Source organism: Amphiprion ocellaris, chromosome 6 (assembly GCF_022539595.1).
Source record: "Amphiprion ocellaris isolate individual 3 ecotype Okinawa chromosome 6, ASM2253959v1, whole genome shotgun sequence".
Taxonomy (NCBI): Eukaryota; Metazoa; Chordata; class Actinopteri; family Pomacentridae; genus Amphiprion; species Amphiprion ocellaris.
Window position 1 is genome coordinate 391,231 of NC_072771.1, and position 12,444 is coordinate 403,674.

The 12,444-nt window shown below is 52.0% G+C and overlaps 1 protein-coding gene across 1 annotated transcript in view; it reads right to left on the reverse strand.

Moving 5' to 3' along the window:
* LOC111586504 (disabled homolog 2-interacting protein-like) overlaps positions 1-12,444 on the reverse strand; it is a 36,017-nt gene that overhangs the window by 2,115 nt on the left and 21,458 nt on the right. The window contains 12 exon segments of the mRNA XM_055011808.1: positions 85-365; positions 485-961; positions 1,051-1,142; positions 1,271-1,524; positions 2,652-2,841; positions 2,966-3,202; positions 3,456-3,600; positions 3,691-3,835; positions 4,251-4,474; positions 4,477-4,802; positions 4,927-5,099; positions 5,389-5,533. Of these exon segments, the coding sequence (XP_054867783.1) occupies positions 85-365; positions 485-961; positions 1,051-1,142; positions 1,271-1,524; positions 2,652-2,841; positions 2,966-3,202; positions 3,456-3,600; positions 3,691-3,835; positions 4,251-4,474; positions 4,477-4,802; positions 4,927-5,099; positions 5,389-5,533 (2,689 nt within the window).

Sequence of the window (12,444 nt, forward strand, 5' to 3'; positions counted from 1 at the left end):
CTGAACCCTCCTTCCAGCAGCAGATGGAGCCGTGTTACCTAACCAGGTGTGTTCAGGTGGTTACCATGGTAACAGCCTGGTTACCTTGGCAGCGGGCCGCTGTTTCTCAGGGCTGTCTCCTTTAGACGATGACGACGTCTGTCTGAGCCGCGACTGGCCGCTGCTCGGCCAATCGGGACTCGATGACATCATGCTGCCGGAGGCGGGGCGTGGAGGGTAGGCAGGGCCTCCGCCACTGCCGCCGCTGAGCATGCTGGGAGGTGTCCGGCCCCGAGGAGGTCCCGGAGGAGCCGAGGAAGGAGGCGGCGGCTGATCGATGCGTCTCTGAGGACCCGAGGAGTTCTGCCGCGGGAGGGGGGAGCTACCTGAGGGGGAGGAGTGACAACAGGTGAGCTCAGGACTGACAGACAGCAGCTACCTCTGAGGTGGAGGAGCTACCTGCGGGGGAGGAGCTACCAGAGGGGGTGGGGCTACCTGGACTCACCTGTGAGCGTGTCGGTGAGGGACAGTGCCCTGCGGGAGTACTCCTCTCCGCTGCTGCTGCTGGACATGGCCGACATCCTGTCCCCCCGCTCCCCTCCCCCCAGCCCCACCGACATCTGGGTGAGGAATGCCGGTTTGGTCGCCACGGTGTTCCTGTCGTCAGCATTCCCCTGCGATCCCGCCGAGCCGTCCGACAGCATGGCGTCGGCCTGCTGCTGGGGTTGCCGTGGCGACGTGGCGGTCATGTGATAGACGGGGTTCTGGAAGGAGAGGGGAAGGAGCCCCGTCCTACGCTGCCACTGGCCGTCGTCGAGGCCGTCGCTAGGGGAAGAGTCCTGCAGGTCGACCAGAGACAGGCTGCGGCTCTCATTGGTCAGCTCCGGCCCCTCCCTCCGGCCCCCGTTGGTCATTTCAAATGCCGCCTCATTCTCATTGGGCTCCGAGTACGAAGAGCTCGGAGCTGGAGAACCCTGCAGGCCTGAGGTCAGAGGTCAGGGGTCAGGGGTCAGAGGTCAGGGGTCAGAGCAGCTAGAACATGATTGGATAAAAAGGAGTGAGGAGTGTCACCTGATGCAGGCTGCAGACTGGAACCTTTAGTGACGAAGAACAGATCCTTGTTCTCTGGAGTCGGAGACGGAAGTCTGGTGAAGTCTACCAACCTACACACACAGACACACAACCAGTAACACACAACCAGTAACACACACCCAGTCCCGCCCTCAGTGAGCTCCAGTAATAACCAGTAATATGTAATAATGATTATTCTAATTGTTTAGCATGTTGTTACCCTCCATCCAGCCCCATGCTGCCTTGCAGGCCGATGGAGGGATTACAGGCCGCCAGAGGAGGAGAAAGGGGCGGAGACAGAGGGGGAGGAGACAGAGGGGGCGGAGACATCACACGCTGCTGTTCAGGTGAAGAAACCGACACGCCTCCCATGGTGGACACGCCTGCCACAGTGGACACGCCTCCGGGGTTACAGAGAGCTGAAGAAACATCTCTGAGGATCCGAGGGAGAGGACTGAGCTTCACCAGGCACGACTGGAGACGGAGAGGAAGACTCTGTTACCTGGTCAGTCAGGTGTGTTACCTGGTCAGTCCGGTGTGGTCAGACAGGTGTGTTACCTGGTCAGACAGGTGTGTTACCTGGTCAGTCAGGTGTGGTCAGACAGTTGTGTTACCTGGTCAGACAGGTGTGTTACCTGGTCAGACAGTTGTGTTACCCGGTAAGTCAGGTGAGTTACCTGGTCAGACAGGTGTGTTACCTGGTCAGTCAGGTGTGGTCAGACAGTTGTGTTACCTGGTCAGACAGGTGTGTTACCTGGTAAGTCAGGTGTGGTCAGACAGATGTGTTACCTGGTCAGTCAGGTGTGTTACCTGGTCAGCCAGGTGTGGTCAGACAGGTGTGTTACCTGGTCAGTCAGGTGTGTTACCTGGTCAGTCAGGTGTGTTACCTGGTCAGCCAGGTGTGCTACCTGGTCAGTTAGGTGTATTACCTGGTCAGACAGGTGTGTTACCTGGTAAGTCAGGTGTGGTCAGACAGATGTGTTACCTGGTCAGTCAGGTGTGTTACCTGGTCAGCCAGGTGTGGTCAGACAGGTGTGTTACTTGGTCAGTCAGGTGTGGATAGACAGGTGTGTTACCTGATCAGACAGGTGTGTTACCTGGTCAGCCAGGTGTGTTACCTGATCAGTCAGGTGTGGTCAGACAGGTGTGTTACCTGGTCAGACAGGTGTGTTGCCTGGTCAGTCAGGTGTGGTTAGACAGGTGTGTTACCTGGTCTGTCAGGTGTGTTACCTGGTCAGACAGGTGTGGTCAGACAGGTGTCTTACCTGGTCAGTCAGGTGTGTTACCTGGTCAGCCAGGTGTGTTACCTGGTCAGCCAGGTGTGTTACCTGATCAGTCAGGTGTGGTCAGACAGGTGTGTTACCTGGTCAGACAGGTGTGTTGCCTGGTCAGTCAGGTGTGGTTAGACAGGTGTGTTACCTGGTCAGTCAGGTGTGTTACCTGGTCAGACAGGTGTGTTACCTGGTCAGTCAGGTGTGTTACCTGGTCAGTCAGGTGTGGTCAGACAGGTGTGTTACCTGGACAGACAGGTGTGTTACCTGGTCAGTCAGGTGTGTTACCTGGTCAGACAGGTGTGTTACCTGGTCCGACAGGTGTGTTACCTGGTCCAGCTCGGTCAGCAGGGTGTGCAGGCTAGATAGCTCCCTGCCCAGGTCGATGTACCCGTCAAAGCCGGCGGTGTGGTTCAGGCCATCGGGGTTGGAGATCTCCTGCAGGAAACGCTGCATGCTGCTCCACTGGCGCTCTACAAAGTCATTCATGAACAGCATGTACTCCTCCTTAGTGCCGAACCTGCAGGACAACCACAGGTAGCAGGTGTATCAGGTAACAGGTGTATCAGGTAACAGGTGTACAGGGAACAGGTGTACAGGGAACAGGTGAAACACAGGTAGACGGACAGCTACAGGTAACATACTTGCTGAAGTTGGCAAGGTTCTGGATGACCTTGGCGATCAGCGTCAGCGTTCTTGCCGTGCGCTCATCAGGGTATTCCTGCATGAGGTCGAACAGCGATGGTGACATCACGGCAGGACACAGGAAGCGCAGGAACAATGAGGCGCTGATCAGACGCTCGCTGATGTCTGGTCGCCCCCGGTTACCACACTCCTGACGCCACGATGCAAACACCTCCTTCAGCTCCCGGGGGAAGACCCTGAGTGGGCGGGGCATATCACAGAACAGGAGTAGCAGGTGAGTCTCAGATGTGTCAGGTGAGTCTCAGATGTATCAGGTGAGTGTCAGGTGTATCAGGTGAGTCTCAGGTGTGTTAGGTGAGTCTCAGGTGTGTCTTGGTCAGGTGTCATGTGAGTCTCAGGTGTGTTATGTGAGTCTCAGGTGTATCTTGGTCAGGTGTATCAGGTGAGTCTCAGGTGTGTCTGGGTCAGGTATCTGGGTGGGAGTTGTACCTGTATGAGTCCAGGATCTTGCAGAAGGCCAGCTCGCAGCACATTCTCAGGTTGGCCTGATGTTCTGGCAGGTCGGAGGTGGAGCAGCGAGACGGGTCCACCTCACAGTTCTCATCAGACTCATACAGGGCTTTGATGAACTCACCTGGACACACAGGAAGAACAGGTGATGTACAGGTGAGACAACCAGCAGGAAGCACTCAGAGGTGTGTGTTAGGCATGTTTCTGCGTGTACCCAGGGCGTCCTGCAGGTACTTCTGTCCAATCAGCTTCAAGTATTCCTCGATGCTTTTTGTCGCCAGTGTGTTCTCTCTGAAGATCAGCTGGTCATTGTCACGGCAACGGTCCACCTCCGACATCATCAGGTCTGTCAGGAAGTCCTGTAGAGGTCAAACATCAGGCGGTAGAGTCAGTGAGCAGGTGCATCAGGTGTGTCCATGTGTCTCAGGTGTGTCCAGGTGTATCTAGGTGTGTTCAGGTTTGTCCAGGTGCTGTGTTCAGGTGTCTCAGGTGTGTTCAGGTGTATCTAGGTGTGTTCAGGTGTGTTCAAGTAGTGTGTTCAGGTGTCTCAGGTGTGTCCAGGTGTATCTAGGTGAGTTCAGGTGTGTCCAGGTGTCTCAGGTGTGTCCAGGTGTCTCAGGTGTCTCAAGTGTGTTCAGGTGTCTCCAGTGTGTCCAGGTGTATCTAGGTGTGTTCAGGTGAGTTCAGATGTGTCCAGATGTGTTTCAGGTGTGTTCAGGTGTCTCAGGTGCATCTAGGTGTGTTCAGGTGTGTCCAGGTGTCTCAGGTACCTACCTTGGCCTTGCCGGTGCTGTGCAGGATGTGCACCAGGGCAGCAGCCAGCTCCTCCTTGGCCCTGAGGCTGATGGAGGCCTCCAGGGTGGAGCAGAGGAGCAGGTAGTTGGAGCTGATGTATTCGGCGAACTCCTTGTACTGCTCCATGGGCAGGATGACGATGCTCTGGTAGCGGGCCTTGACCCGCACCGTGGGCACCGAGGACTTCCCTGGGGACACGGAGGGGATGGTGAGACGGGGACGTGGACGTCTCCGGTCCCGCCATGGGACAGCTACTTACCTCTGCTGGTACTGGGCGTACTCACTGAGTACCACTTCTCCACCAGCTGTCTGCCGGTCACCGTGGCGACAGGGATGTTGACCAATCCCACGTAGCTGCTCTTGTCCTTCTTCCTCTTGCGGTCGGTGTCCTTGTAGAGGTGCAGCGTAACGGACGAGACGGATGGCAGGCTGCTGAAGTCGAAGCGTTCTCCCCAGAACACGTTGTCCATCCTCAGCTTACAGGATGTCCGAGCATAGAGGCTGTCGTCCAGACAGAGCTCACAGAAGTACCTGGAGGTACAAGTACTACTGTTATGCAGTACTACTACTGTTACTGCAGTATTACTGTTGTTAAGCAGTACTACTACTGTTACTGCAGTACTACTACTACTGCTACTACAGTAGTGCCTGGTACCGTTTCTTGGCCGGCAGGTCCTTGGCCTCCACCACCCAAACTGTCAGGACGTTCTCCAGTCTCCGGCTGTTGTCCTTGTTGGGGTGGACGGCTCTTCGCAGGTTCTCCATCCATTTGTCTCGTTCAGCCGCCGAGCGACACGAGAAGCACTTGGTGCCCGTCGAGGTCGTTACCTAAGTCGGATCATCGCCACGGAAACATCAGCTTCACAAAGAAGATCATGCACGTGTTGAGTGTAGTACAGTGTAGTACTAGTACCTTGAAGCAGTAGTCCTGTATGTAGTGTGTAGTACAGTGCAGTACTAGTACCTCGAAGCAGTAGTCCTGTATGTAGTGTGTAGTACAGTGTAGTACTAGTACCTTGAAGCAGTAGTCCTGTATGTAGTGTGTAGTACAGTGCAGTACTAGTACCTTGAAGCAGTAGTCCTGTATGTAGTGTGTAGTACAGTGTAGTACTAGTACCTCAAAGCAGTAGTCCTGTCCCAGCAGGGAGGAGTGGACGGGTTTGATGATCACTGATTGGTCCATTCTGAGCTCCAGAGACGACACACAGCCGGCGCTTAGCAACGACTCCTGGCTTCCACAACGCAGCCGTCGCATCACACACCTGCAGCACACACACACACACACACACACACACACACACACACACACACACACACACACACACACACACACACACACACACACACAAGTGAATGACGTTCTTCAGTGTTTTTTAGGAACGTTCTGAGGTTCTTTATGGAACTTTTCCAGTAAAGTTCATCTGAGTTCTTCTCAACAGATGAACGTTCTTCAGATGAAACTATTAATAATGAAGTTAGAGCACAACCACCGGTTCTTTCAGATGTTCATGAGAACTCTGCTTCTAGTTCTCTGTTCTCTGGTTCTCCTCTAAACTCAGCTCTGATCAGAACCTTGACCAGGATCTGGTAGCAGAGGAACACCAGACATGGCTGACCCCCACCATCCTGGACCATGCCATTCTACCAGCGGAGTTCTTCAGTCCACCGTATGGGCAGAACGTCTAAAGGTGGGGGTCTATCTCATGATCAACAACAGCTGGTCAGAGATGTTATTTATCTCTCCTGTCCTGCTCGCCCAACCTGGAACTTTTAACCATCAAATGTCGGCCTTTCTACCTCCCTCTGGAATTCTCCTCCGTCATTCTCAGTCCTGTCTACATTCACCCGCAGACGGACGCTGCATTAGCTGAGCTACATGAGGCTATCTCCAGCTAGCAGGCTAACCACCGGGAAGCTGCCCTCATCGTGGCTGGGGATTTTAACAGCACCAACCTGAGGAAGGTGACGCCGGAACTTCACCAGCACATCACCGTCGCCACCAGAGGACACCGAACTTTGGACCACTGTTATTCTCCCTTCAGAGATGGCAAAGACTCAGCCCCCATTGGGTAGGTCAGACCACGCCTCCATCCTCCTCCTCCCACGTACAAGCAGCAACTGAAGCAAACAGTTCAGGTGGAGAGAGAAGTCATGTGCTGGTCTGACCAATCAGAGGCCACCCTGCAGGACACCTTGGAGACAGCAGACTGGGAAATGTTCCAGCTCTGGTGATAACGTCAGCGTGTTTATGGAGATGGTTGTGGGATTTATTGGGAAACTAGTGGAGAACACTATCCCCAAAAGAACCATCAGGGAGTTTCCCAACCAGAAGCCGTGGATGAACAAAGGCATCTGCTTTAGACGCTCTGAAGTCCCGCACAACCACCTACAACACGGGACTCACCACCGGAGACATGGGACCTTACCGGGCCGGAGACATGGGACCTTACCGGGCTGGAGACATGGGACCTTACTGGGCCGGAGACATAGGACCTTACCGGGCCGGAGACATGGGACCTTACCGGGCCGCTATGTACGACGTCTACAGAGCCGTGAGGGAGGCCAGACAGAGGTACAGGGAGAAGCTGGAGACACAGAGGGACACCAGGGGACTATGGGACTAAGAACTGTGATGGACTATAAAGCAACACCGATGCCCATGGTGACATCTCTCTGGACGACCAACTAAACACCTTTTCCAGGGTTAGAGAGGAGGAGACGCACCGTGACGGAGCATGACGTGAAGCTGACGTTTCAACGTCTGAACACCAAGAAGGCTGCAGGACCTGACGGTAGAACAGACCGTGTCCTGAAAGCCTGTGCAACCAGCTAGCACCGGTGTTCACAGAAATATCCAACCTGTCCTCTCCCAGTGCATCATCCCCAGGTGCTGTAAGCAGTCCGTCATTGTTCCGGTCCCTAGAAAGCCAAGCCCAGCTGTCTGAATAACTACCAGCCCATTGCTCTCACCTCTGTGGTGATGAAATGTTTGGAAAGACTGGTCAGACACCCTATCACCTCCTCCCTACCTGCCTCTCTGGACCCCCTACAGTTTGCATACCGGCCCAATAGATCCATAGAGGAGCCATCAACCACCTGTTGCACAGCCCTGGTCCACCTGGACACTAGGAAGGGGATTATGTGTGAATGCTGTTGGCAGACTTCAGTTCAGCATTCAACACCATCAACCCCTCCAGACTGGTCACTAAGCTGCAGGACCTCAGACTCACCTCCTCCCTGTACAGGTGGATCTGCAGCTTTCTGACCAGCAGACCACAGGTGGTTCTAGTGGGAAAACACCTGTCCCCCTCACCTGAACATTGGTACCCCCCAGGGCTGTGTGCTGAGCCCTATGCTGTACTCACTGCCCACTCATGACTGTCTGTCTACATCATTACAGCAGTGGTGGGTCTGATCTCCAACAACCAGGAGGACTATCTGATGGAGATCACCAACCTGGAGGACAGGTGCAGAGACAACAGCCTCCTCCTGAACATCAGCAAGACCAAGGAGCTGATGGTGGACTACAGCGAGAAGCAGCAGAGGGCATACCACCCACTTAGGATCAGAGAGTGGAGAGCTTCAAGTACCTGGATGTTAACATCTCCAGGACCTAATGTGGTCCTGTCTCATCAACATCCTGGTGAAGAGAGCTCCACAGCGTCTCTGAGGGACTTTAAGCTCCCTCTCAAGGTACTCAGGAACTTCTACACCTGCACCACTGAGAGTGTTCTGGATGGGAGCATCACCACCTGGATGGGAGTATCTCCACCTGAATGGGCGAATCACCACCTGGATGGGAGTATCACCACCTGGATGGGAGTATCTCCACCTGGATGGGAGTATCTCCACCTGGATGGGAGTATCACCACCTGGATGGGAGTATCTCCACCTGGATGGGAGTATCTCCACCTGGATGGGAGTATCACCACCTGGATGGGAGTATCTCCACCTGGATGGGAGCATCACCACCTGGATGGGAGTATCTCCACCTGGATGGGAGTATCTCCACCTGGATGGGAGCATCACCACCTGGATGGGAGTATCTCCACCTGAATGGGCGAATCACCACCTGGATGGGAGTATCACCACCTGGATGGGAGTATCTCCACCTGGATGGGAGTATCTCCACCTGGATGGGAGTATCACCACCTGGATGGGAGTATCTCCACCTGGATGGGAGCATCACCACCTGGATGGGAGTATCTCCACCTGGATGGGAGTATCTCCACCTGGATGGGAGTATCTCCACCTGGATGGGAGTATCTCCACCTGGATGGGAGAATCACCACCTGGATGGGCAGCAGCACCCAGCAGGACTTCATGGCGATGAGGAGGGTGGTCCACTGGGCTGAGAACCATCAGAACCACCCTCCCCAACCTGCAGGACATTTACAACAAATGCTGCAGGTTAAAGGCCACCCACCCCAGCCACAGACTGTTTTCTCTGCTGCCACCAGGGCGACATTAGCGCTGCCTGAAGGCAAACACAGAGAGGATGAGGAGGAGCTTCTTCCCACAGGCTGTCCTCCTGCTGAACCTGAAACAGTAGATCAACAGATGACCAACCTGCAACCCGTGTTCTATATCTGTTCACTTTCACCTTGTATATGTACACACGTGGACAAAATTGTTGGTACCCCTCAGTTAATGAAAGAAAAACCCGCAATGGTCACAGAAATAATTTGAATCTGACAAAAGTAATAATAAATAAAAATTCTATGAAAATTAACCAATGAAAATCAGACATTGCTTTTGAACCGTGGTTCAACAGAATTATGTTAAAAAATAAACTCATGAAACAGGCCTTGACAAAAATGATGGTACCCCTAGAAAACACTGAAAATAATGTGAGTATAGGGATCTGTTGCATCAAGGTGTGTCCTCTAATTAGCATCACAGGTGTCTACAAACTTGTAATCAGTCAGTCGGCCTATTTATAGGGTTACAGTAGTCACTGTGCTGTTTGGTGACATGGTGTGTACCACACTAAACATGGACCAGAGGAAGCCAAGGAGAGAGTTGTCTCAGGAGATTAGAAAGAAAATTATAGACCAGCATGTTAAAGGTAAAGGCTAGAAGACCATCTCCAAGCAGCTTGAGGTTCCTGTGACTACAGTTGCTCTCAGCTCTCGTAGGAGGCGGTCGCACTTTTCCTTGCTCCGCTATCTCTGTTCCTCCCTACCCTCATGTCTCCCTGCTTGCTGCATTTCTTCGTCTTCGTCTCGTCTGTCTGACTTGGAGCGATTGCTTGGCACTGGACCTTCGAAACACCGATCATGGAATTGATTAACTGGTCTCTCAGCGCAATTGACAAGATTGTCGTCACAAAGAGCACAGGCCTAGGGGAGCCTACCTGCCCGGATGGGAGTTTTGCCTCTGGTTACGTGATCGACGCCTGGGGGAAGTGGAAGGGGATCATGTGCCTGGCACCCCTATCCGTGGAGGATGTGGAAGATGTTTATATATTCGGATTTATGATGACAGGCCTGCTGATAATTGGCTTGTTCACTGGCCTGAGCTTCTGGAAAATCAGGAAGACCGCAGACAGAAACGACGTCCAAACTCTGCTGGTCTATGCAAACGAACGGATCACGGCTGCCGATTCTCGGTATGACGAACTCAATCGTAAGATGAACAATTTGCTTGGTGTGACTGTTGATTTGAGTCGCAGATTGGAAGCCATCAGGGTGAGAATCGCTACAGCTGAGGTCTAAAATTGTTGAGAACAGTAGGGAGAAGGTGAAATTACTTCTCTCCCACCCAAATATAAGAATAACTGATTACAGTCTGGCGCCCCTGGAACAATAACTCCTCTGGAAGTTTCATGGCCAAGAGATAGCTCTCCTACACCGCTCCCCCACCTTCCCAAGGACACCTGTTGACTTTTGGACCGGGCCAATCGAGGGCGTCTCCATAGCAACCTGCTGTGTTATCGCGCTCCCACCCTCGCGAACTGAGACACCGGAGGTCTGAGACGGAAGAAGATGGGCTACACGCATACACAAACATTCGGACTCATGAACTGAGGACTGAGCTAAACATTCACACACACATTCCCATATCCCCCCTCCCCCCCGCCTCCACAAGCTTTCCTCACCATACACAAGAGCCAGGAATCCGTGCACCTGCACAGGAACCGGCTAACTGTGCGGTGCTCCCCCCTCGATCACCCCACATCCTTATCCCAAATATCCTTGTCTAACGTCATGCTTTGCCTGTTTGCGGGTTTGTTTTTTTAGGTTCCTTCTCAAATTGAATTTCCCAACATTGGAGGTTTCATTTGGTACAACGAGCCTTTTTTTTTCTTTTACCCTCTGCTATCCCTACCCAGATCCCAACATGTCCTTTTTCTTTTTTTCTTCAAGAAAGGTGCGCGCAGCATTGCAGCAGCCAGAGCTGTCATTGGCAGGGCAGCTCAAATGAAATTTTGTTGTATATGAAAATGTGCAATGACCAATAAAGATTGATTGATTATTCAGAAATTTAAGATCCGTGGGTCTGTAGCCAACCTCCCTGGACGTGGCTGCAGGAGGAAAACTGATGACGAATGGAAGAGACGGATAATAGGAATGGAAACAAAAGAGCCCAGAACAACCTCTAAAGACATTAAAGGTGAACTCCAAGGTCAAGCTACATCAGTGTCAGATCACACCATCCATCGTTGTTTGAGCCAAAGTGGACTTCATGGGAGACGACCAAGGAGGACACCATTGTTGAAAACAAATCATAAAAAAGCCAGACTGGAATTTACCAAACTGCATGTTGATAAGCCACAAAGCTTCTGGGAGAATGTCCTATGGACAGACGAGACAAAACTGGAACTTTTTGGCACATCAGCTCTATGTTCACAGATACAGAAATGAAGCATATGAAGAAAAGAACACTGTCCCTACTGTGGAACATGGAGGAGGTTCTGTTATGTTCTGGGGCTGCTTTGCTGCATCTGGTACAGGGTGTCTGGAATCTGTGCAGGTACAATGAAATCTCATGACTATCAAGGTATTCTAGAGAGAAATGTGCTGCCCAGTGTCAGAAAGCTTGGTCTCAGTCGCAGGTCATGGGTCTTGCAACAGGATAATGAGCCAAAACACACAGCTAAAAACAGCCAAGAATGGCTAAGAGGAAAACATTGGACTATTCTGAAGTGACTATTCTCTATGAACCCTGATCTAAATCCTATTGAACATCTGTGGAAGAGATGAACATGGACGATAGCAGCAGAACGTTCTCCATAGCAGCAGAACTTTCTCCTCTGTTTACTGATCCATGGATCAATAACACTTCATTCTGTTATTTTCTCTCTTCTGAAATTTTTCTTTCCAGACCTAAAGGCTTCATTAGTGATTGTTTTAAACACGTTTACTGAGCTGATGTCTGGATACTGTTATGATCCTGCTCTAGCCACTGCCCTTCTTTCTCCTTCCTCCGTTTTTGTTCCTTCTCCCTTCTTCTTCCTGTCTTTGTCATCTGTCTCTTTTGTATTTCTCTCCTTCATTCTTCCTCTTGGTCTCCTTCATCCTCCTGTTCTCTCTGTATCTGTCTATCTGTTTTGATCTGTCTCCCTTTGACTCCCTCTGTCTGTCATTTCTCTCCCTCTTGTCTCTCTCATCCCATGTGTCCTCTCTCTCCTTGTCTGGTCCCTCTGTCTGTCTGCACCTGTTGATCTGTCTTTCTGCCTGTCTCACTCACCTGCCTGCACTCCTGATTAGTTATGTGAATCACCTGCACTGATCAGCCCATTGACCTCGCCTGTCTGCAGTTACACCTCTGCTATTTAAACTCTGCTCATTCACTCATTCCCCATCGGACCATAGATTCTGTTTCCCTCCTAGACTCAGTTTCTCACATGGACACAGTTCTCCCGGATTCTCACCAGCCCTGCTTCAATCTCCAGCCTGTTCTTCCTGTCTCATCTCCGTCTGCCCCTGGATTCCCTAAGCCTATCTTCCCCCTCTGTTGTCAGTTCCCCCATCTTGTGAGTACCCCTCTTTAGCTTAGTATTGTTAATTCACTTTAGCTTTGTAGACTTCCATTTTCACATTCTTAGTGTTGGTTTGTAGAGTTGTGAGTAGTTTGGTTTAGTCCTGTCCCCCCAGTTTGGTTCTCCATTTATGTATTGGTTTAGTTATCTGGTTTAAAAAAAACTCTTTCCTATATTTACTTGTCTGCC